This window comes from Centroberyx gerrardi, chromosome 2, assembly GCF_048128805.1.
Source record: "Centroberyx gerrardi isolate f3 chromosome 2, fCenGer3.hap1.cur.20231027, whole genome shotgun sequence".
Taxonomy (NCBI): domain Eukaryota; kingdom Metazoa; phylum Chordata; class Actinopteri; order Beryciformes; family Berycidae; genus Centroberyx; species Centroberyx gerrardi.
Window position 1 is genome coordinate 15,338,997 of NC_135998.1, and position 21,331 is coordinate 15,360,327.

A 21,331-nucleotide genomic window follows, 5' to 3' on the forward strand; every position below is an offset into this window, starting at 1 on the left:
CAAAGACAAATTCCTGTACATTTATTGTACTTAGTGACTAGTTTTTGATTCTGATTCAGAAATGAGGCCAGAGCTTGTGTGTCTGTGTGAGTGTGTGTCCACAGGTGTGTGTGTGAGTGGGTATGAGTCCACCAGGCGACTCCAGGGCAGTCCACTGGAGTAAAGAATAAATAACTGACTTGACAAGAGGAGTTCAAGGGCCCCTCAAACAGGGAAGGGCAGGCAGGGAAAGGAACGGCTGATTCAGTGGGTTGTAAGCTGTTCTATATTGCCAGGTCCTGTGAGGGGAGAAGTCAGGTAGGTTTCTCTGGAGAGACTAAATCAGTGATGTTCTGTAGGCCAAGGCCATTTAATGATCTGTAAGTTAGAGAGACTCATACAGACCTACTATTCATATAAATGTGTCATCATTCTGATCTTCAAAATGTTTCATGTTCCTATGTATAGACTCTTACACGCATGGAAGCTATAATCATGTCAAAATCGCTGTAAGGCTTGTGTGGGGAGGGGATTCAGGGACTTTTGCAGTAAGGAAATTGGTTCCATTGCACCATACTATTTCAGTCACAGAAAAGGAACTTAAAGGAAAATTTAAAGGATCATTCATTAAAATGATTCAATGGAGATAAATATAATATTAACAACATGAAGTACCTGACTGCTAAAATTTGTTGCGAGCAGATCTTACATTCGACATCATGGATGTGCCCCTCAGTTCAGTTGCTGAAGCCTTGATTTGGACCTTCTTTGGTAATATGGCCTCCTACTCTGCTCATGTTTCAATGATATCAAAGGATAACTCAAAGGACAATTCAGTCTGCCATTGCTTACAACTATTTCACATTCTTCCACAAATGGTTTCTGGTACTCCCCATTTTCATGCCATTTCGCCTGGATTATGTCAAAGGAAGTATTTTTGCACAGCATACTGGTCTGGTGCACACAAGGTATGCAAGGTACCCAATGCGCATGCATGTTTTTTTCGGGGGGGGGGGGGGGGGGAGGTTTCATACTACAAAAGATTTCTTTAACTCTATTACACTTTGTATCCAAATCATTGTCAAAGGGGACAAATAGGATGTTTTTTGTGATTTTCTACATTTGTAAAGTATGACTTAAAGGATAAGTTCGGCAATTTTGGACCTTTATATAATTTGTCTCTCACACACCAGTAGTACTTGGACCTGCAGATAATATTGGCTGGAGTCAGCTGTCGGTAGAAACGGCTTACTTAACACTATACTATAATTGGCTTATTAGATAAGGCATGAGAAACAACTGTCAATTTGATGTTACTTAATTGTTTAAACTACTCTCAACTCCCCTGTGGAGCCTACACAGCTCCACAGGGGATATTTTGACAAACCCCATTTGGACTCATTGTTAGCAGCAAGAGGCCTAGCAACAGAGCTCACCGTTTAAACCGACAGCTGACTCTGGAGTCAATATTCTCTGCAGGTCCAAGTACTACAGGTATGTAAGAGACAAATTTTTATGTAGGTCCAAAATCGCCAAACGTATCCATTAAGGTGGGTCAAAATTAAGTTATGTGCATCCACACTGAAAATGTATTATTTTTACTACTTGCTCTTAAGGATGTTACAACTCATTCAGTTTATGGTTAGGTTCAAAACACAACATTGGGTTTGCGATATTATCACAATATTTGTAACCAGTCCCTAACTCTTAACACCAAAGTACAAGTGTATTGGGCCTGTGTCCTGAACACCTTTCTCTATCTGAATCATGGACAACATACACCAGCCAAAACATTGCCTTAATACATTCCACCTCCACTGCCTTAACTGCATCCTCGGGATCCAGTTGCAAGATGGTAACCCTAACACAGCCATCCCGAACAAGGCCAACATTCCCAGCATCTACTTCTCAGTCAAAGGCGTTTGAACTCTCATCAGGCATCCAACCAACTGGACGTCCAACAAGCAGGACATGAAATGCTGCAGCAGTGACTATGCGAGCTGGGAGCACCATGCCGACAACCGACAAATCGGCTGGCAGCGGGTTATAAATGCAGGAGAGGCGAGGAAAAAAGACACAATGTGTGGAAAGCCAAGCAGGAAAAGTGGCAAGAAATGAAACACTCCTATGGAGAGGCCACGACGTACACATGTAACATCTGTGGAAAGGACTGCCGCTCAAGAATCAGCTTGCTGAGTCATTCCAGGCGCTGCTAACCCCACAGCTGGACTCTAATGGCACAAATTAATTGTCTCACGAGACACACAGGCCTATTGCATAATGGTAAAGGGTTTCCCTTCACATTTTCTATGTAAAAAAAAAAGTCTAAACTTGAACAGTAGGGAGCTTGAAACACTTTCCCTGGCACAGACGTAGGCTATACCCAACTCAAAGTATGATCATATGCACATTGCTCTGACTATTAGTAAATAATGTGGAAATTAAAGACTTTAGTACACTCAACTTTGTTTTATGTATTTTCAAGCAAAATAATTGTTAATTTATGGTGGTGGGCATACCACAGTAATAATTAAAAATTATAACTGCAACCTTGTATTACAGTTTTTCTTAACTGGTTTGACACATTTCTCCAAACTAAGGTTTATGTTCCCAAAACAGTTAACGCAGCCTTTGAAACAGACTCATTTTGCAAAACAGCCCAGCTTCACTGCAAAATGAAGCACTGCTCACATATTTATAAAAATCAAATACTGACATCAAAACTACACACATGCCATCTATTGATAATGAATTCAGATATATTCACACAAGATTACTGACGATAAAACATGTTTATCAGAAAGTTCCACAATTTTTATGGAATTTTATCCATAATTTGTTGATGAAACTTTTTCCTTACAGTAAGCAAAATGTCTGTTCCTCACACTTACATTATATGTAAATAAATTTCAAGGTTTCACATGTAGCATATTTGTCAATTTTGGTGATGTCATATGACAGTTTAACATTTTGTCTATAAGTGATACAGTAACGAGGGAGCAGTGTTGTTGAACATAATGAATCACTACTTGTTTCAAAAGAAACCACACTATGTACTGTTGTAACTCCTGTTGTTACTGCTCATCAGGATTTATGATATGTTGTTTTGTAATTTGTCTCAAAACAATGAACAAGTATTTTTAGAGTATTAGTTAGGTCAGGTAATGTTATTTTTGTAAAAGAGCTTAGACAGCTGTGCGAGCTATTTTGAGAGCATGGAGTTTTGTTTGGAGAGTTTTGTGTGTACGTTTGCAGAACTGATATATATTGCCTTGTTTTTTACAATGTCCAAGCTCTCCAAATTATTTATCTTTATTTGAGTAATAAATGTTGTCAAACTTTCCTCTAGAATATATATATATTCTGAATTAAATAACAGGTCCTGACTACATGACTCTTTTCAGCAGATGATTTGTGGATAAACATTTACCATAATTTTCTGTGTAATGCACTGTCATTTATTAGAAGAGTTGGAAGCAATATATTTGCATTTGAATTGTGATTGGGAGCTTGGGATATAATTTGAGGAAAAAATGATCTGTGATCTGGATTGATCATTGTATAATGGCACACCAGTATGTAGAGAAGTGCAATAAATTAATAGAATGTGCTACCTAAGGGAATAATTCTACATCTGAGACCAGGTGAGACCCGCCTGGAGGCCCTATGATCACTAATCAGCCTGTAGGAGGCTCAGGAGACATGATGCACTGCAAACCAGCAATGGAGCTAGCATGCTTTCTTATCAGCCTCAGAGGCTATAAGATATGAGATGTTAAACTATGGCTACAATTTGACAAATATAATACAATGAAACAATATATACATGAGCATTTCTGCATTCTACAGTTATACATTAAAGATTTCCATCAACCCATATGGATGAAGGAAAAGGCATGTTATGTAAAACAAGAAACGTTTTGATCTGAAAAAATGGCATACAGTTGCTGTTCAAAGTAGACTATTTTTATATGGCATCTTGCAGTGTGAGGAAAATAACGGTCAGTCCAGTCTGAGCTCAACTGTTCCCACGTGAGCTTGTGAGCCAAAGCACATATTAAGAGTATGTTAACAACAACACAACACTGACACTCTGTAGAGCACCCAGCTGTGATATGGATGAAATGAGAGGAGCGAAAATAAAGAATTAAAAAAAATCTCATTATTTACTTCGTTAGGCAATGCTGCAGCCTCTTAAGTCAAAATTATGCAAATAAGTACATCTACTGCTCTAGGGAAGGAGTGCAATGAGTGTTCGAGCGAGAGACAGAGAAGAGAATTAGACTATGAGAGAACATGAGGGACTGAAGTTGATGAGAGGACAAGAGGAGACCAAGACAGAGAAAATATTGAAAACAAAAAAAAAGGGTCGAGAGAAAGCTCTTCACATGGACAGGCAAGGAGAGGAAAATGTAAACAATGCAATATAGATAGGTTTTCTATCTGTGCCATGTCCTGGACGTAAGGTAACAAAACCACTACACACTTCAAAGGATTTATAACCAATTGATGATTTGTACCATTATATTTAGCCTATTAGTGTTTTAAGTTTCTGTTGGGTGCATAAGAATGACTCAAAAATCTGTAAGAAATGAGTCTCACACTGCTGCTCAAATATTCTCACCTTTATAGTTTTCTTGGGCCAGCACACCACAGGAACTCCATTGATTGCTAATTTGGGGTCATCATCTGCATGTTCTTTTAAGACAACCTGGCCAGAGAAGAAGGTAAGGAAAGGTAAGGGGGAATTGTGTCACATCTATTCTGTGCAATTCTGTGTTTTTAACTGAAGCAAAATTGCTGTTTCTTACCTTTATGTCTTCCAGCAGGGCCTGCGGGTCCTCTATGCCCTCTGGAACACATTTCTTATTCTCAGGGAGCGCTTCCAGCTTGTCAACCAGCGCCTTGAGGCCCTTCAGTTCAAACTCTGTCAAGTGAGTCCATTTATTGTGGGACTCAGAGCCTGGAGAGTCAGAGGGGGTTTTGGAGAAATCTAGAGAGGTGGAGGTGGGGATACAGCTGTCCTCAGAATCATTGGATAAAACAGCTTTGAAGTGTTGTGGGCTGTGAGAGTCACCGGTTTTGCCCTTCCCATTGTCAGGGGAGCAGGGATCATCTTGAGCAAGTCGCTCTGATTTTTCACCCTGCTCATCCCTGACCTGCGTCTCGCATGAGTCCTCATTCATGTCCTGGCTCCTTGAGTCAGAGGACGGGCTCTCTGTATTTGTCTTTGTCTCAAAGTCTGAAAGGAAAAGGCAGGGGAAAAATAGCTATATCAAAGATGGTGTACGACAAGTCAGCTTGTGTTAATCTCACATGCCAAGACATCTCTCTACATTGCATTTCTCTTTGTTTTAGTAGGATGCCATCCTGGAGAAAGATCTGGCAAAAGCCTAGAGTCAGAGTGAAGTAAAGAGGGGAAAACATCCTGGGAGGTGCTTAGATGATGTATTTCTTCAACCCATAACAATAATCCAGCATGGCACTGAAACAGCGTGCGTGCCATGTGAGTCAATGTTTGATGACAAACACAGCAGGCAACCTGTAATGCTGCCCACTTCTATATGTCCATTAGTAATGAGCAGGAAGGAGAAGGAAAAGGTGACTTTAAGAGCACCCAGGGTGACTTCCTAGGTTTGTGATTACATTCCCAGGTTGACAAATGATAGCAGAACTTTATAACTGGCCTTGTTTATCAATATGCATTCTGATCAGTTCTTGTGTCCTCCAGCATAAACAGCACTAAAATGTATTTTACTTGCGTTTGCTCCTAAGAATAGGTGTTTGAAATAGGCTTTCCCAAAGTATCAGATCAGCTGAATCAGTTGAATTTTTTGTCTTGTCTATTTATTCACTGGCTTTTCACTGTCTCTCTCTAATTTTGTGCTTTTAAGCATGCTCTTATTTCCCTTATGTCTTAATCTTAGTGTTGATGCTTCATGCTGTGTCCTTTTCCCTGTTTTGTAATCTCCCCCATTTTGTAAAGCACTTTAGTACACATTGGCTTTGTGCTCTTTAAAGAGCTACATAAATAAAGTTGACTTGATTTGACTATGCATGCAGTCCTGTAACACTGAAGAAGCTTCATTCACCCACATCTTGTCAACATTGTGCCTGTAGTTTCTGGGATATTGCACGACTAATGCATGGATGGAGACAAATCCATAGTCGGCAACCCCACCCCTCCCTATTTCATCTTAATGACATCAGACATCAGATTACAGGCTTTATTCTCTGGTTTAAAGGACTGGGATAGAGCTCATGTTCACAAATGGAATTACATTATCCTAGGTCTTACAGACATAATGTTGAAAAGATTGAAAAGATTGAAGTGTTGTTGCAGGGCCTGTCAGAATGCAGCATCAAATAGAAGGAGATCAGAGATATCTATCACTCTATCACTAATTTCTAGGAAATGATAAGAGCTTCAGTAACTTCAGGGAGCTAATTACAGCAGCAGTACAAGGCTATAGCAGTATCCACGGACTCACATTATACTCATCACTCACCCATAAGCATAGGCTCTCTGCGGAGCTCCTGAGAAAGGTAGGACCGTTTGGTCAGGCAGTGTACATATCTCTCCAGGACATACCAGCACATCTCATGGTAGAAGGGGTAACGGAACTTGGAATGAACCTGAAAACAGTAATGAAATGGTAGTCTCACATTGCTATACCTGCAAGTTCTGCAAGACTCTTCACCAGACATCCATACATACACACACACACATACACACACTTCTCAGGGAACACAGCTGCATCTCATCTCAACAGGCAGGATGTGATTATTATTCCTTCAAAACATTATAGCGTTAAAACACATATTGATAAAGCTGCCACTCAAAAGAACAACCCTTGATCCATAAGTCCTTCAGAACTATAGATTGATCTCAAACCTTGCCTGCTTTTCCAAAATACTCAATACTCAATACTCAATGATTACCTGTCCAATAATAATTTATTTAAATCGTTTCACTTGAGTTTTAGATCTCTTCATTTTTCTGAAACCACACTCATAAAAGTGGTCAATGGTCTCCTGCCTGGTGTTGATTCTAATTCAACCTCAGTGTTATTACTACTCGGCCTGAGCTCAGCTTTTAAAACAGGTGGCCATAAGACACTCTTAGATTGTCTTTAAAACTACATTAGTATTTGTGAATCAGAGCTTTAGGTCCTATCTATTACAAAAAACACATTGCGTCTACCTAAGAGTACTAAGAGTGTGGACTTTGGTGTACCACAAGGCTCTATTCTGGACCCGTTGCTCTTCTCTGTCTACATGCTACCTCTCTGTGAAATCATCCGTAAATGTGGAATTAAATTTCATTGCTACATGGACGATACTCAACTCTAAATATCTGTGAAACCGAATGACCACTCCCATTTCCTAAACTTAGAGGCCTAGCGTGCCTATTGGAAGTCAGATTACTGCAACGCCCTGTTCTCCAGATTACCTAATGCTAGCAATAAAAAAATTCAGTTTGTATAAAATATTGCTGGCCTATTTATTTTCACAATCATTTGGTCAACATTAGCTTTGCATAATTTCCGGGAGCGACTCAAGTCTCTTCCCAGAGTAAGATTAGACTAGTTAGATAGCAGATAGCACTACTTCAGCTTCCTGCTCATGGAAATTTAGTTTGTCTGTTTTCCCAATCTCTGTGCACCTGTTCATTTATGTTGGTGCATGTCTGTTTGAGTGGAAGTTCCTCTGCTGCGTGTTTGGGTGCATCTCCCATCTCTTTTCATTCCAGGATGTGGCTGCGGCTGGGCAATATCAGTGTCCTTTGGGGTCCCTGACTCTTCCTCCCTCCGGTGGTAGTTGCTGTCCATGGATTGAATTGAGACGGCACTGACGTCCCTACGCAGGGTGTCGTTGCTACGATGACCTCGATGACGACAATGATGATGGTGAGTTGGCATTGATGCCCTGCGCCAGATCCGGACATTTGACAAGTGTTCTCACTGTGTTTATTCTGTGTATTTTGGTTATGTTACATTTTGTCATCAACATTTAATCTTTGTTTGCCCACACCCGTTTCACATCTCACCATCCTGGAAGGGGCATCCCTCTCTGTGAGGCCCTTCCCAAGGTTTTTCCTTGTTCTCATTGAGGGTTTAAAGTTGTGGGGTGTCGTTTTCATTTATTATTTCATAATGTGGGCGTTGTGAAGGCCTTTGAGACTGTAACTATTATTAAGGGCTATACAAATACACTTGACTTAACTATTCTCTTCTCAGAAATAGAGCCTAGGCCTATAATTATCTCACTGAAATTATTTCACATACAGTAGATCAACACTTTTCTGTGTGGTGATCTTGTTTTCTGAAGTTCCATTTTTTGTCTAGAGGTGTAAAAATAGTACATTCTCCAGGGCTGAGCCCCAGAGAGCCATTGGAACTGTCTGTTTCTCTCTCATGCCTCCAAAAGAAACACAAATAGTGCCACTCTGGGTGAGATACCTCCTATCAGCTCATAACTTCCCATATAAATTCAAAGACATGTTATCCACAACTGAAATTATTTAAAAAATTATAATTGTCTTCATTTTGCATATTTGAAATGTATAATATCACATATTTCATTAACATTCATACCCAGTTTGAGACTTTTTCCTTCTCAAGCTACCATCATTGAACATTGATAAGTGAGTTTAAGCCCGTCCAGAGAGGCACAATTAAAACAGCCACACACTTGTACTTCCACATCAATGTGGATAACCTTTTAAATAAGCAAATACTTTTGAGCTCGCTCATTCCTCACTTACTTTCACATTTGTATTCGCTGTCATTTTAGCAATTGATGATCTAAATAATTGCTCTTTGACCACTTCCCCATTTTTCTGTGTCAATCTGGACCAAACCTATTCCTCCTCCACCACATCTCTCATTCTCCTGTCTCTCAGAGGGGAGATGTTCACCTTCCCCTGGTTCTCTCAGAGCTAAATCCATCCCAGGTAGAGTAGTGTATTGCAGTGCAGGTCAGAGGTCAGGGAACGCAGCCAGACTCCTACCTTAGTCCTGTTCTCTATCTCATAGATGGTAAGCTGCATAGGAATGTTAAAGCTGTGCAGAATGTTGCCTCCAAACACCAGTGTATCCACGGGAGTGTAGACAGCATGGATCCACCCTTAATCACATGGAAACAAAAGCACAGGACATATATAGAGAGATATGGGACATATACACTGCAAAAAATCTCCATCTTGACAAGTCATTTAGTCTATTATTGAGTCTTAAAATCGTAATTTTCTTAAAACAAGTGAAAAAGTCTGCCAATCACACTTTTCCAATGCAAATCAACTTGTTTCAATAATTTTGTAGAATCAAGTGTCAGTTTCTTGATAGTAGTGCAGTGATCTGCCTTTTTCTGTTTTGTTTCAAGATACTGACACTACTGACAGAAACTTCCTTAAACAAGTGAAACTGAGTTATCTTTGGCAGAACCTCTTTGGCAGAACTTTTCTCTTGGTTTAAGAAAAATAAGATTTGAAGGTTGAATATGAGACTAAATGACTTGTTAAGATGGAGGTTTTTTGCAGTGTAGGGGACACATGCAGACAAATTCACTCACATAGCCGAATAAGGTAAAGGTTAGCATTACTGTTAATTTAAGTAACAGCATTAATCCGTTCATGCCAAATAGTTTGAAATAATCATGTCAACTCACCAGAGGGGATGAAGAAGGTGTATCCCTGCTTAAGCTCCACTCTCTGGCATCCATCAGCTCGGTCTCCCAGGAAGATATCGCTCTGCTTGCCTGACAGAACCCAGTCCTCATACAGGGCGAGGTTATGAGGGGTTGGAGGCACCAGCCAGAACACCTGGAGAGAGGCGGGGATCATTTGGAGGTCATCTACTCTTATCCGTCTATATCCACTCTGAACTGTTAATAACACTCAAGGTTGTTAGAAATACTGCCAGACCATTTGATAGGTTCATCCAATCTATCACTTAATGTTCCTCCCGTTATCTTCCTGTCTATTTCTTGACTGACTGCTGTAGGTCTGTATAATGTGATCGCCCTATGGTGCACAAGTATACAGAATGGCCAAGATCATTCCTATCGCTAAAATGAAAAAGTTAAATTGATTTGGTGAACCCGCAAACATAGTCCTAGGATTTCGAATCAAGTCTCTATCTCTGTTAGTTTGATCGTTATGGCCTAAAAAAAAAATCCCAGATCTGGATCACTAAGAAAATCTAATCAATTGTTCCTTGACCCAAGGCCTATCTCTCCACCAAATTTCATGGAAATTCATTCATACCTTTTTGAAATATCCCAATGACTGACAGACTAACAAGGGAGAAAATATAAACTCCAGAGTTCTGCTGATGCAGCCATTTTTAGACAGTGAGGGCATTCCCTGTTTGCCTTAGCAATGGCTTGAAGCATCAGCAGAGACGGGGATTCCCTCAGTGTACAGAAACCTGACATCTATAAAGCTTGAGGGAAGGAAGCACAGTCCTACTAAATGATAACAAGTATTACACTTCTATATTCCATTAATTGCATAAAAAGGAATACTAATAAATGATGGTTTGCAGCACAAAATATCAGATATGTTATGAGAGAATATAATGAATTTACTTTCTGTCCCTTGAAGACGTGATACCAAACCGAAGTTCCCCCAAAATCGATGTGGAAGTCTGTGTAGCAGCCCTTCACACTCATCAAACAGTACCTACAGAAAGAGAAAGGAAATACATTAATAAAAAAGACTCATTTAATGAAGTAGATGGTAAAAACCTACAGGCAAACTTGGTTGCCAGGAGGCCTGCACCACCTACTCTGGCATGACAGATTCAGATACATAAAAAGAAATACACTGAGATACATAAGCAGAAGTTTTGAATCCCAATAGAATTAGGAATGCACACATTGTTTTGTAGCGTACAAAAGATAAAAATCATAATCAAAATTCAAAAGATCAAGATGCAAAAATTTCATCTGCATAGATCTTAATCTAAAATAGAAAACAAAAAAAAATCTGTCAAAGGTTCTTGGTCCTAAAAGTGTATTTTATTCATTAAGCCAGTGACAATGATTTACATTTTCACCAAAAGTAAAAAAAAAATAAAATAAAATAAAATAAAAAAGTGCATCCCTTTATTTCATTGTCCAACTCTTAAGAATTTTGAATGTGTATGAAACCAGTTTAAGTCTCATGGATTTAGGTTTCTCTCTCACAGGCACATCATTTCTCAATCAATCAAATCAATCAATGCATCCTTCATTATTAACTTTATTTTGGCCATTCTCTTAGATACTTGAAGATGTTTTACAACAAAAACACAATTAAAATAACATCATACTGTATATTAACAAAACATTATATATTCACATTGATAATATTCAGCATGATAAAATTGTAATATTACTGTAAATACAGGTAGGAACGGCCAGATGTTACAAAATACTACTTGCAAAACAGAAGGCTGTGACATCTGAAGTGAGGGTGTGATGATGAAAGTTCACAGGCTTTTGGGCAGCATATTATTAGGTTTTGACTGTAGTTTTCCAAAATGTGAATATGCAGGAAAGCCAGAGTACAAAGTAAAATCTGTGTAAAAGGCGCGCTGTGTACTTAAAATAACAAGTCCAACTCCAGAGAAACCAGCATATAATAACTGTTTCACCTGAAAACAGCCATTTCAAAATAAGTAGGCCTGCAAAAATGTATCCTCTACAGCTCTAAATATAGTTTCTATTGACAGAGATAGAAACACCATAATCACCCATAAGATCACTACAGGAGAGAGAACAACTCACAACAGGCTACCTCTCCTCTGGAAATGAATTGACGAATGATTAGGGTTCCATGGGACATAAATCATTATGTAATTTACCTAGATGAGAAGAAGAGGAATAGCAGCTCCAATTACATGAGGATTATCTAACCGCTGACGCCTGGGTATAAGTGGAAGTGACCATTACCGGGGATATCTTTATACAGTATTGTACTGCACATCCCAATGAGAGGTGATGCTACAGTTTCTCAAATCACTTCTTCCACTGACTGTGACTTCTGCTTCTAACATGTAGGAGGAATACATTACACTGGATTGAAATGTCCTATAAAAACCTCTTTGATACCATCACTTACAGGGCTTTGGATGATATACAGTATCGATATTAGATGTGGCTGTATGCATCCATCACCACACTGAAATTAAAATGTGGTCTAGAAATTTTTGCGGATCAACCCAATTCAGATTTATGTCAGCAATCTCTGCTATACTCATGATCCCACCCATGCCATTTTCTCATCTCATATGGTAAGTAAGAGAGTTATGTTGCTGCAAGTTGGCTAGGCTTGTTTACTGGACTACTTTCATAGGTTTATTGGTCTAGCTTCAGGAGATGGGTCTCCGCTATCCTCATACTAATAGACCTAAGGAGACATGGGACAGCAGCCAGAGCAGAAAATGACTTTGGATTGAGGTAATGATCAAAACCGCAAGCACACTAGAACTGCCTAAAGTCAGAGGGTGCGACTGCTTGCATGAGAGAAAATGATAAACGAAATGATAGGAAATGACAGATTTTACAATATGAATACACTATATCATTGGAAAAACAGATGGATCAGCAAGTCTTACTATCAAAATAAACAAAGCTGTCTTTTAGCTGTCCCTTACAGAAGTCTCAAAAGGCCTAAATGAAAAGGGGCCCAAGGCAAACATCAAACCACAAACAACATAAGATAACTTTTAGAAACCTCAAAATCCAATTATCTTTTTTCTGTGACTGACAGATATAGTTATTCCTTCTCTATGACCCCTATCACCCCCCCACACACACACACATACCAGACCCCCTTACCACCATGCACCATAGTGAATTGTATATATGTATACTTGAGTAGAGAGAGGGGAAGCATGTGTATATGAATGTCTCTGTTTTGGAAAAGGACAGAAGGGGATTGAGGGTGAATACAATTGGTTCTGAATTCTCAGCTATGCCTGAATGCTGGCAGCTGATTGGCTAAGAGGTGTCCATGCAGTCAGACTACAGCTGTTATGAAACCCTCCACTGTGGAAAACCCTGCTGCCTAGCAACCATCAAGAGCCCTTATAGGAAGTGGAGGACACCAGCAGAATGCAGCGCTCTGGAGTGACGGAGGGATGGATGAGCCACTCAGAAGGGAGGAGGAGGAATTATATTTACTGGCAATGAAGCAGCAATTTTCTGAGAGCGTTTTTCATTTTTCATTAAAATGTTTTTTTATATACTCCCATAGTCTGACATAAAGCTCCAAGAGAACATTCTTAGTCTGGGAACGCAATGGAAAAATGCAATTTCTTCCAAAAGAGTCATACCTCTGCACTTTAGGGTACTTCATCTCTGAGATTACATTGGTGGCTTCTGTTTGGCTGTGTTTCAGATCAGTTGGCCACATGTTGTCTACCCAGTCGACCAGATCCACCTGTGAGAAAGTTCAAAAACTGCACCTTTAGCCATGCGACACAGCGCTGTTAAGTCATATGCTCTTTGGATGTGGCACCAGTTTTACGACCTTAACATAACCCTACATAACATCATACAGAGAGTGCAATGTTATGTTACCACAGTAGGCCGCTTGATGAGGTTCTCCAGCTTAGTGTGGCTGAACTCTAAGCTGATGACATTTAAGAGTTTGTCCCGCTCTTCCTCTGGAGCCTCATAATAGCGGACAAACTGAGCCATGCTCATCTCAGAGCCTTTCTGAGTGCTCACATCCATAACATCCACAGATCGACGACTGCCTGCAAGAAAAAACCACAACACAAATTGAAATCAACATATTAGCACTTATACTTTCTTTAAAATCTAATATAATCTGCTTGGAAGTCAGCATAAAAGAATCTAGTATGCCTTCGACACATATATACATAGACAATAAAGACTACAATTAACATATGGCAGATTTCATCACGAACAATTGCAGAAATTCAAATATACATGTTATTCACTACCTTCACCACTAGATGGGGTAACAACATCCCAATCTTGTTCAGACCTCACTTCCTTGATAGTTCATTTGACACAAATTATCTAACATATTTTTTAAAAATTGCATTTGGGGATCAGCTGATAATGGCACTTTCTATATTAAAAATCATGCGAAAAAATATAAGCTAATAGATGGAAAAAGTGGCAGGCTTTTCATATCTATAGGTGATATACATGTAAAATACATAAATACATAGGAAACTGGACATGCACACACATAAAATGATATCAGGTGGCCTAGATAGATAGATAGATAGATAGATAGATAGATAGATAGATAATTGTGTGCCTGCATGTGTGTGCGTGTGTGTGTGTGTGTGTGTGTGTGTGTGTGCCATTTTCAAAGTACTTACCAACTAAGCCTTTAATTTCACTGACAGTAAATTCTGGATCAGGCATTCTATATAAATTGAAGAGAGAGAGAGAGATGATACACTCAGTTTATCTGTTCCAGGTGATACTATAAAGTGAAGTAGCCTAACCTAAACATTGCCTGAAACAAATAGACACTGAGGATAATTAACACCAAGAGCACTGTCAAAGATGTTACTGGGGACTATTCATGACACCTGTCAGTAAACTGTTGAATAAATAAATTATTAATTAGCTCTTACCTGATCCCGAGGCCATCTTTCTGTTTGAAAATGAGTGGACTCCTGAGAGCCTCTCTCTGGACATATTCATAGGTGAACTCTGTAAGGCAGTGAGTGTGTTTCAGTCAGAAGCATTTCAAGAAAATGTATTTCTTGTGGTTATGATATGCATCGTAGGACTCAATAGGGAAATGTATTGAGTTTATTGTTTACCTTTACCCTCCATCATGTGGACAAAGTTTGCATTATAACCATTACTGGCAAGTTTTTCCTCCAGACTGAAGCCTCTGATGTTAGCAATCTCTTCAACGTCAGACAAATCCTCGTTTTCGTCGTACATTCTCCGGCAGATGGAGCGCTACCATTGAAAACGAGAAAATATGAACAAGACATGACAACAAAAACATTGAAACACGCGTGGAAAGCAAGAATTGTGACCTCTTTCTGCCACAATGGCCTCACTCCATTAAACAGTCTGTGACTGGTGTAAAATGCTATCGTTAATTACAAAGAGCCCAAATTTGACTCTGGTCCAAAAGGTCCTATCCTGTTTTCAGATAGTACTACCGTAACAATGATTTGGCTGATTACGTGAAGTTACGTGCAATAAACATCAAACAACACTAGTTATTACAAAATGTAACAGTTAACCGTTAACGTTATAACGTAATTACAAATTGTTTTAGGATCTCATTGCCCTGTGATTATCTGAAATGTTGATTTATCTACCGTTCGCCCGCTGAACTATTACAAAATATATAGTAAGTTGCAAAGTCTAAAATGTGATGTTATGTTTTTTCCACATGACCACTACATTCAAGAGCAATGCTGACCTGACAAATACAGTTGCACAACGTTAACATTAGCTTGGCTAACTAATTAGCTCGCTGCCAGTCTCGCTTCACAAGCTAGGTTCACAACGGTAGATGCTACAGCTACACACCAGCCTGCGTCCAGATTCAGCACACGTTTCCGCGGTCTGGGCCATCGTCTGCTACGGATGTTTCCAGTCACTCACTTTCGGATAAACATCATATTTAGTTAAAGAAATACTTAGCAAGCTTTCTGGTTCAAAACAAGGGAACCATGTTTGTGTTGTATTACGTCATCGCTACCAAGAGTACCAAAACATTGTTGGACAACGTCATGGCATGTCATTTCACTCCATTACAACTGCTTTTAAATATATATATATAAAAAATGAATCACGTTATAACGTTTCAACGTTTGTTTCTCGACGAAAGCGTAACACGCTGTTCTGGCCCTATCCTTTTAACGAAGAGTCGTGTTAATGCATTGTACTGAGTAATTAAGAAAAACATATGATAGATGAGTGCACGTATCAAAAAATTAGTTCCATTCATTCTAATTCTAATTACAGTTCTGAGAGCTGCTCGTGACCTGGATCAAGTGGACTGGAGCAACCTAACGGTCCGATTAGCTGTTTAAAGTTTAAATAAAAAGAAAATTGTGACCATTACTGCATTGAGACTGTGGAGGCTACTCGAGTATCAAGTGGTGTACTGTAGCCTCACAATCGTGTGCAACCGACAGTTTTACTCCAGCGGATGTTCCCTTGTAAGCGCGCAGGCTTGTGGGTAATATAAGGTGCGGGCAGTTCAGCCAGCACGCTCGACACCGGCGGTGAAAAATAACTTCTAGGGCTTGTCAGTGCGTCTGACCTGCTGCAGTCGGCGAGGTTAAGTATTAAAGTGTAAACGGTTGACATGTGAACGCTTGTTTGTCGTGTTCCGCGATAGAATAAGGTAACTACGACATTGCTCGCCCAGTCCTTTGAACACAAGCGCAATGAGTCTGAACGAGCATTCACTGCAAGCACTATCCTGGAGGAAGCTCTACTTGAGTCGAGCCAAACTAAAGGCTTCTAGTCGGACATCAGCTCTACTTTCTGGATTTGCTATGGTAACGTAATCGGCACTGCATCCTCTCCTATTAGATCGGATCTGTCACATGACATGGTCCAGTGATTATCAGTACTGACAATGTGTAGCATGCTGTTTTCCTGTTTTACAGGTGGCTATGGTGGAAGTGCAGCTGGACAACAGTTACCCTTATCCACCTGGTCTCCTTATCGCCTTCAGTGCCTGCACCACTGTGCTTGTGGCTGTTCACCTGTTTGCTCTGATGGTCAGTACCTGCATTTTGCCCAATATAGAGGCTGTCAGCAACGTCCACAACCTTAACTCTGTGAAGGAGTCTCCACATGAGCGAATGCACCGGCACATTGAACTGGCATGGGCTTTTTCTACTGTTATCGGTACCTTGCTCTTCCTGGCTGAGGTGGTTTTACTCTGCTGGGTCAAATTTTTACCCATTAAGACCACCAATAGCACCATCTCTTCTGGTGTGGCTGCTGCCATTACATCCACCTCTATTATGGTCCCCTTTGGTTTAGTCTTCATAGTCTTTGCTGTGCATTTCTACCGTTCCTTGGTCAGCCACAAGACTGACAGACAATTTCAGGAGCTGGAGGAGCTATCTAATCTCACCAGGCTACAAAATGAGCTGGACCACAGAGGGGAATCTTCCATCATGCAATCTCCTAGCTCGCATTTCCCATAGACGAGTATGATGGATGAACTCTGACCCTTTGGGTTTACTCCAAGCCAGGACGTTATTGGCTTCTAATTTTCACAGGAATGAAGATAACTCACCCAATTGTTGTGAAATTTAATTTTTTCAAAATGTCTGTATTTTTAGAAAACATTTCTTTTTTTTATCAACTGTGAACACACAAATCTGCCATAATGCATGTAACTTGAAATCTGTAGGAAAACAAAGTCTTAACTGTGGCCCATTGCTTGATTTACCCCATACATTATGGCAGAGACATCTAACAAATAACATGGAATCCTCAGTGTTTTGCCTGATGTATTTCCTGTATGCCAGTAGTCTAAAAGGAAATACTCCATTTGTTTGTTATTTGCCTTACTGTGTTTTGTGAGCCACAAGTATTTTACTTTTTTCTCTTTATTCGTTGTGTACATGTTTTATTGTAATGCTTGCCGTTCGCATTTGAGATTATGGTTTATTGTAACGCCTGCTGTTTGCATTTTCTGACTGAACACCTGCCAAAACTGTAGGGTATATTTGCTGACATTTTTAGCACAGGCTGTGGTGTTAAAATAAATACTTTTTACCAAATGGCATTCTGAGTTTAAAAATATTTTGTTATTTGAAAACATGGCACTACTATTACATAATATTACATATGTGACTTATGTGTAATGGACATTTCTGCTGAAGGGAACTTTAACATTCAGGACTAGGCTTAATCCATATCTTTGAATGTGATCAGTGATCATCTTCCTGCTTGATAACCAAGTGAGCCATTGCTTAAGAAACAACACATTAGCTTTTTATTGAGTTCCGGCACATTATGTGTACTGCATAATCACAGGTTGTGATCTGTGTAGTTGCTGTTAATACAAAGTGCAATTCTGTGCACTTGTATTCCTCTGTGCTTAATTTTCTAAAGATTGAGCAGTCCACTTGTCTCATACTCATCCTGAATTAGTGTTTTACTTCGTTTAATTATTCGCTCTGAAAGTGCCACCCCTGGAGTACTTTAAAAATCATGCTAGTGTAGATGGCATTGTTCAAATCCAATTTAACTGGGATTACATTTTCTACAATTTAACAGAGACCTTTAGCATAAAAGGTACATTTGGAGGCAGTTCTTGTAAATATTACTAATAATATAATTGATAAACTTCAGAGTCCAGAGCAGACATGGTGGGAATAGTAGTGATGCATTCAGAACGGAAGGTGGAGGTGGTACCAGGAGTGATGACAGCTGCTGTCGTCTCACCATAGGATGTGGTTGTGGGTGCATTTCTTTCAGCATAGATAGTGGTTGGCATTGCGTAGGGAGTGACTGCAAATGCTGCCCTTTCAGAGTTGGCGTGGTTGTGGGCCGCTGTTCTTTCCACAGTGAGGTTGTTGACCTGCCACAATGAAGGTTGTATCTTCCTGAGTGCTGAAGATGAACTATTGAGCTATTCACCTATGAACTAAATACAGTCTGTGTGGCCTGTGTATTGGTTTGGTCATGTGCTAATGTACCAGTTTACAAGTTCACAGGGCTGTCAGATTTTACAAGGACTGTCAGAATTCACCATATATAGAATATATATTATAAATGTATAAATCCCCTAAGAGCAATGTGATGATGCATTTGGATATTCCATGTAAACTAGTCTTAAATTTATCACATGATCAACTTTTATGAAGTGATAGCCTTTGGTTGTGTGTTTAGGTTAGTAAAGACCATTTAGATCCAACGTAGCAAATTAAATAACATAATTAGGCATTTATTCTCTTTATGCACATGGTTTGATGAAGTTTTAGAACTTTCCTCTTATGTAATGGAAAAATTCAGCAACAAGGCTTTTATGTTTATGTCAACCAAAGGTCAGTTAACCATCAGCAGCACTGGGAATAGGTAAAATAGCTAAGAGGTTACCACTAATTTTTACAACTTCTTTGATTTATTTTTTCTTTGTTTGCTGGAAGAAGAAATTACTTGGGTGAAACTATTTTGGCAAAAAAATCACATTCTCAGTATTAGTCAGCAGTTTATTTTTGTTTCTGAGTGGGGACAGTGGTGCAGCTCTATATATTACTAACACCTTCCACACGATTTTGGCCAGCCAGGCTTAATTCACAATTACTGTGCAACATTGGCTCACGGAATACAATTCCTGTAAAACTGTATAGTGCATCAAGAGTTTGGGACTTGCTGTTGATCCTCTTGTTCTTTATCACTGATCATGGTAAGCTGATTGGGTTTCCATCAAAACCGATTGCGTATCCAACAGGTGTACCTTGAAAAACAAGAGTGTGAAAGCGTGAAAAAGGATAATACAATTAAATGTGTGTCTGTAATACTACCTTCAGCCAAAATGTTGTACCTTGGGAATTGGATACTTTGTTGGTGTTGGTGCTTCATCCCTTCCAAAATCAGAGAGAGTTCCACATTTTGCCACTCCGTCCACCCAAAAGCCTTCATAAAGCTGGCCTTTGTCCAAATAGTAGAACTTTCCATTGCCATTCTTCTTTCCATCCTTCCAGCTGCCTTCATACCAGTTTTCATTTGCTTTAATACAAGTCAGAGAGTCAGGCTCACCAGCTTCACCAGCTTGCCTCACTAAATTGTTAATCTCATTTAGACAATAATGTAAAGCCAATTTCCCTCACCAAATCGAATGATGCCCTGTCCGTGGTTCTTATCCTTCATCCACTCTCCCTCATATATGTCTCCGTTATCATAGTACATTCGTCCCCAGCCACTCCGACGGTCTTCACTCCACTCCCCCTCATAAACAGCTGACTTACTGTAGAAGTATGTTCCATACCCCTAAAGAGGTGGAGAAGAAAGCATAATGTATCAAAGAGTGTAAATACTGTGGTACAGTATGTGTGGAGAATAGTATATCAATACATACATGCTTCTTGCCATTTTTCCATCCACCACAGTACTGTCTTGCATACTCATTGGTCTCTGGGAGTAGTATGCTGTAGGTACCATATCCATCACGTTTTCCACATTTCCAGTCTCCATCATAAATGGCACCATCCTTCTTCCAAACCTGAGTTCCTTTTCCTTGAAAAAAAAAATCAATGACTAAACATAGCTATAGTGTAGCCAATATCTTCTGTCATGATTAACAACCACACATTGATAGATTGCTCAATAGTAACTGCATATTGCTACACTGTATCTTACCATGTTTCTTGTTGTCCAGCCACTCCCCTGTGTATTCATCTCCATTGACAGAGAACACTGTGTGTCGCAATCCACATTTCTGTGCTTTTATATCCCATATTTTTGACAGCGGTTGACTTTTTTGAGTTTTTTTCAAATATGGCATGGCTTGGGCAAGACTTGATGAAAAACCTAAACATAAGTAACATGTTAGCCCATGATGTTGTGCAGATTGGTACAGAAGAGAGTTGTTCTTATGAACTACTCTATTATAATGCTTGAGGTTACCAAATTTGTAGACACATTGTGAAAGCAAACAAGGTGATTTTCCAGGAAGGTGTGCACACTTTTTGGCACAAGAACTAGCAAATCATTAAATTGTAAAATATCTTCATTTAGGTGTAAAAGTTCAAACAAACTATTATATTATATGTCCAATTTACTGTCAATGGAGCATAGATTCTGTTGCCTAATGGTAATTCATCACAGATCACAGAACGACATTATAAACTTTTAGTGTTGTTCGAGAAGGCCTGCACAAACATTAGAAATAAGAATAACACACATGAATACACTCGACTTTTAGGATGAAGTCAGTGGTGTTTAAACAGCTGTTTTTGTAATGCAACCGACAAACATGTCAGTCAACGAGCTACGTTAAATTAGCATTTGTTATTTAACCCCCCATGGTCCTCCACCGAGGCACTACTGCCATGACAGCTAACGTAACGCTGGCTAATGGGATGTGAAACATTAACGTTAATTAATTGAAGCCAAAGCAGTTGTACCTTATCAATGTGTCCAAGCGAATGACTCTCGTAAGCTCACTCCGCTTGTTTTTCTAAGCCATTTACAAAAAAAGCAAAACAACTGACTGACTGAAAGCCTGCTAGTCGGCTAGCTAGCTTTACTCTCCTACCGAGAGAGTTAGCGTTCCTAGTAACCTAGCAACTTGATAATGTTTTGAGGTTGGTGCAGTGTTGTGCTCGTGTTCGTGCTTATGATGCAGCGATCCAGTTTACATTTAAGTTGAATG

The 21,331-nt window shown here is 39.5% G+C and overlaps 3 protein-coding genes across 4 annotated transcripts in view; 1 reads left to right on the plus strand and 2 right to left on the minus strand.

The window, feature by feature from the left end:
* The window catches only part of kdm2bb (lysine (K)-specific demethylase 2Bb), a 34,319-nt gene extending 18,689 nt beyond the window's left edge, over positions 1–15,630 (minus strand). Inside the window, exons 1-12 of the mRNA XM_078286332.1 lie at positions 15,511–15,630; positions 14,781–14,925; positions 14,589–14,667; positions 14,328–14,374; positions 13,549–13,727; positions 13,302–13,408; positions 10,570–10,663; positions 9,649–9,802; positions 8,993–9,108; positions 6,489–6,615; positions 4,791–5,221; positions 4,604–4,690 (exon numbers count right to left, since the gene is read on the minus strand). Coding sequence (XP_078142458.1) covers positions 4,604–4,690; positions 4,791–5,221; positions 6,489–6,615; positions 8,993–9,108; positions 9,649–9,802; positions 10,570–10,663; positions 13,302–13,408; positions 13,549–13,727; positions 14,328–14,374; positions 14,589–14,667; positions 14,781–14,925; positions 15,511–15,555 — 1,611 coding nt within the window. The 5' untranslated portion in view covers positions 15,556–15,630. The remainder of the gene's footprint in view (positions 1–4,603; positions 4,691–4,790; positions 5,222–6,488; positions 6,616–8,992; positions 9,109–9,648; positions 9,803–10,569; positions 10,664–13,301; positions 13,409–13,548; positions 13,728–14,327; positions 14,375–14,588; positions 14,668–14,780; positions 14,926–15,510) is intronic.
* Positions 15,631–16,176: 546 nt separating this feature from the next.
* On the plus strand, positions 16,177–17,735 carry orai1b (ORAI calcium release-activated calcium modulator 1b). Its single transcript, XM_071910375.2, has 2 exons — positions 16,177–16,490; positions 16,602–17,735. The coding sequence occupies exons 1-2, from the start codon at positions 16,377–16,379 to the stop codon at positions 17,148–17,150; spliced, it is 663 nt and encodes a 220-aa protein (XP_071766476.1). The 5' UTR covers positions 16,177–16,376; the 3' UTR covers positions 17,151–17,735.
* A 1,417-nt stretch (positions 17,736–19,152) lies between these two features.
* Positions 19,153–21,174, minus strand: morn3 (MORN repeat containing 3). 2 transcript variants are annotated; one of them, XM_071910386.2, is made up of 6 exons: positions 21,084–21,174; positions 20,317–20,487; positions 20,036–20,193; positions 19,788–19,947; positions 19,502–19,686; positions 19,153–19,414 (listed from the first exon to the last, which is right to left on the minus strand). In XM_071910386.2, the coding sequence occupies exons 2-6, from the start codon at positions 20,459–20,461 to the stop codon at positions 19,352–19,354; spliced, it is 711 nt and encodes a 236-aa protein (XP_071766487.1). In that variant the 5' UTR covers positions 20,462–20,487; positions 21,084–21,174; the 3' UTR covers positions 19,153–19,351. The 2 variants fall into 2 exon arrangements, with proteins under 2 accessions (XP_071766487.1, XP_071766488.1); XM_071910387.2 differs by lacking the exon at positions 21,084–21,174 and having other exon boundaries at positions 20,317–20,488.
* Between the last annotated feature and the right edge of the window lie 157 nt (positions 21,175–21,331).

Bases quoted from the DNA above. Each gene is read 5' to 3' on its own strand.
- orai1b (XM_071910375.2), top strand. From the start codon at position 16,377: ATGAGTCTGAACGAGCATTCACTGCAAGCACTATCCTGGAGGAAGCTC. The intron at 16,491-16,601 runs GTAACGTAATCG...CCTGTTTTACAG, and splicing joins TACTTTCTGGATTTGCTATG to GTGGCTATGGTGGAAGTGCA.
- morn3 (XM_071910386.2), bottom strand. From the start codon at position 20,461: ATGCCATATTTGAAAAAAACTCAAAAAAGTCAACCGCTGTCAAAAATA. The intron at 19,687-19,787 runs GTGAGGGAAATT...CTTGTATTAAAG, and splicing joins ACAGGGCATCATTCGATTTG to CAAATGAAAACTGGTATGAA. The intron at 19,415-19,501 runs GTACAACATTTT...TTGTTTTTCAAG, and splicing joins CAAAGTATCCAATTCCCAAG to GTACACCTGTTGGATACGCA.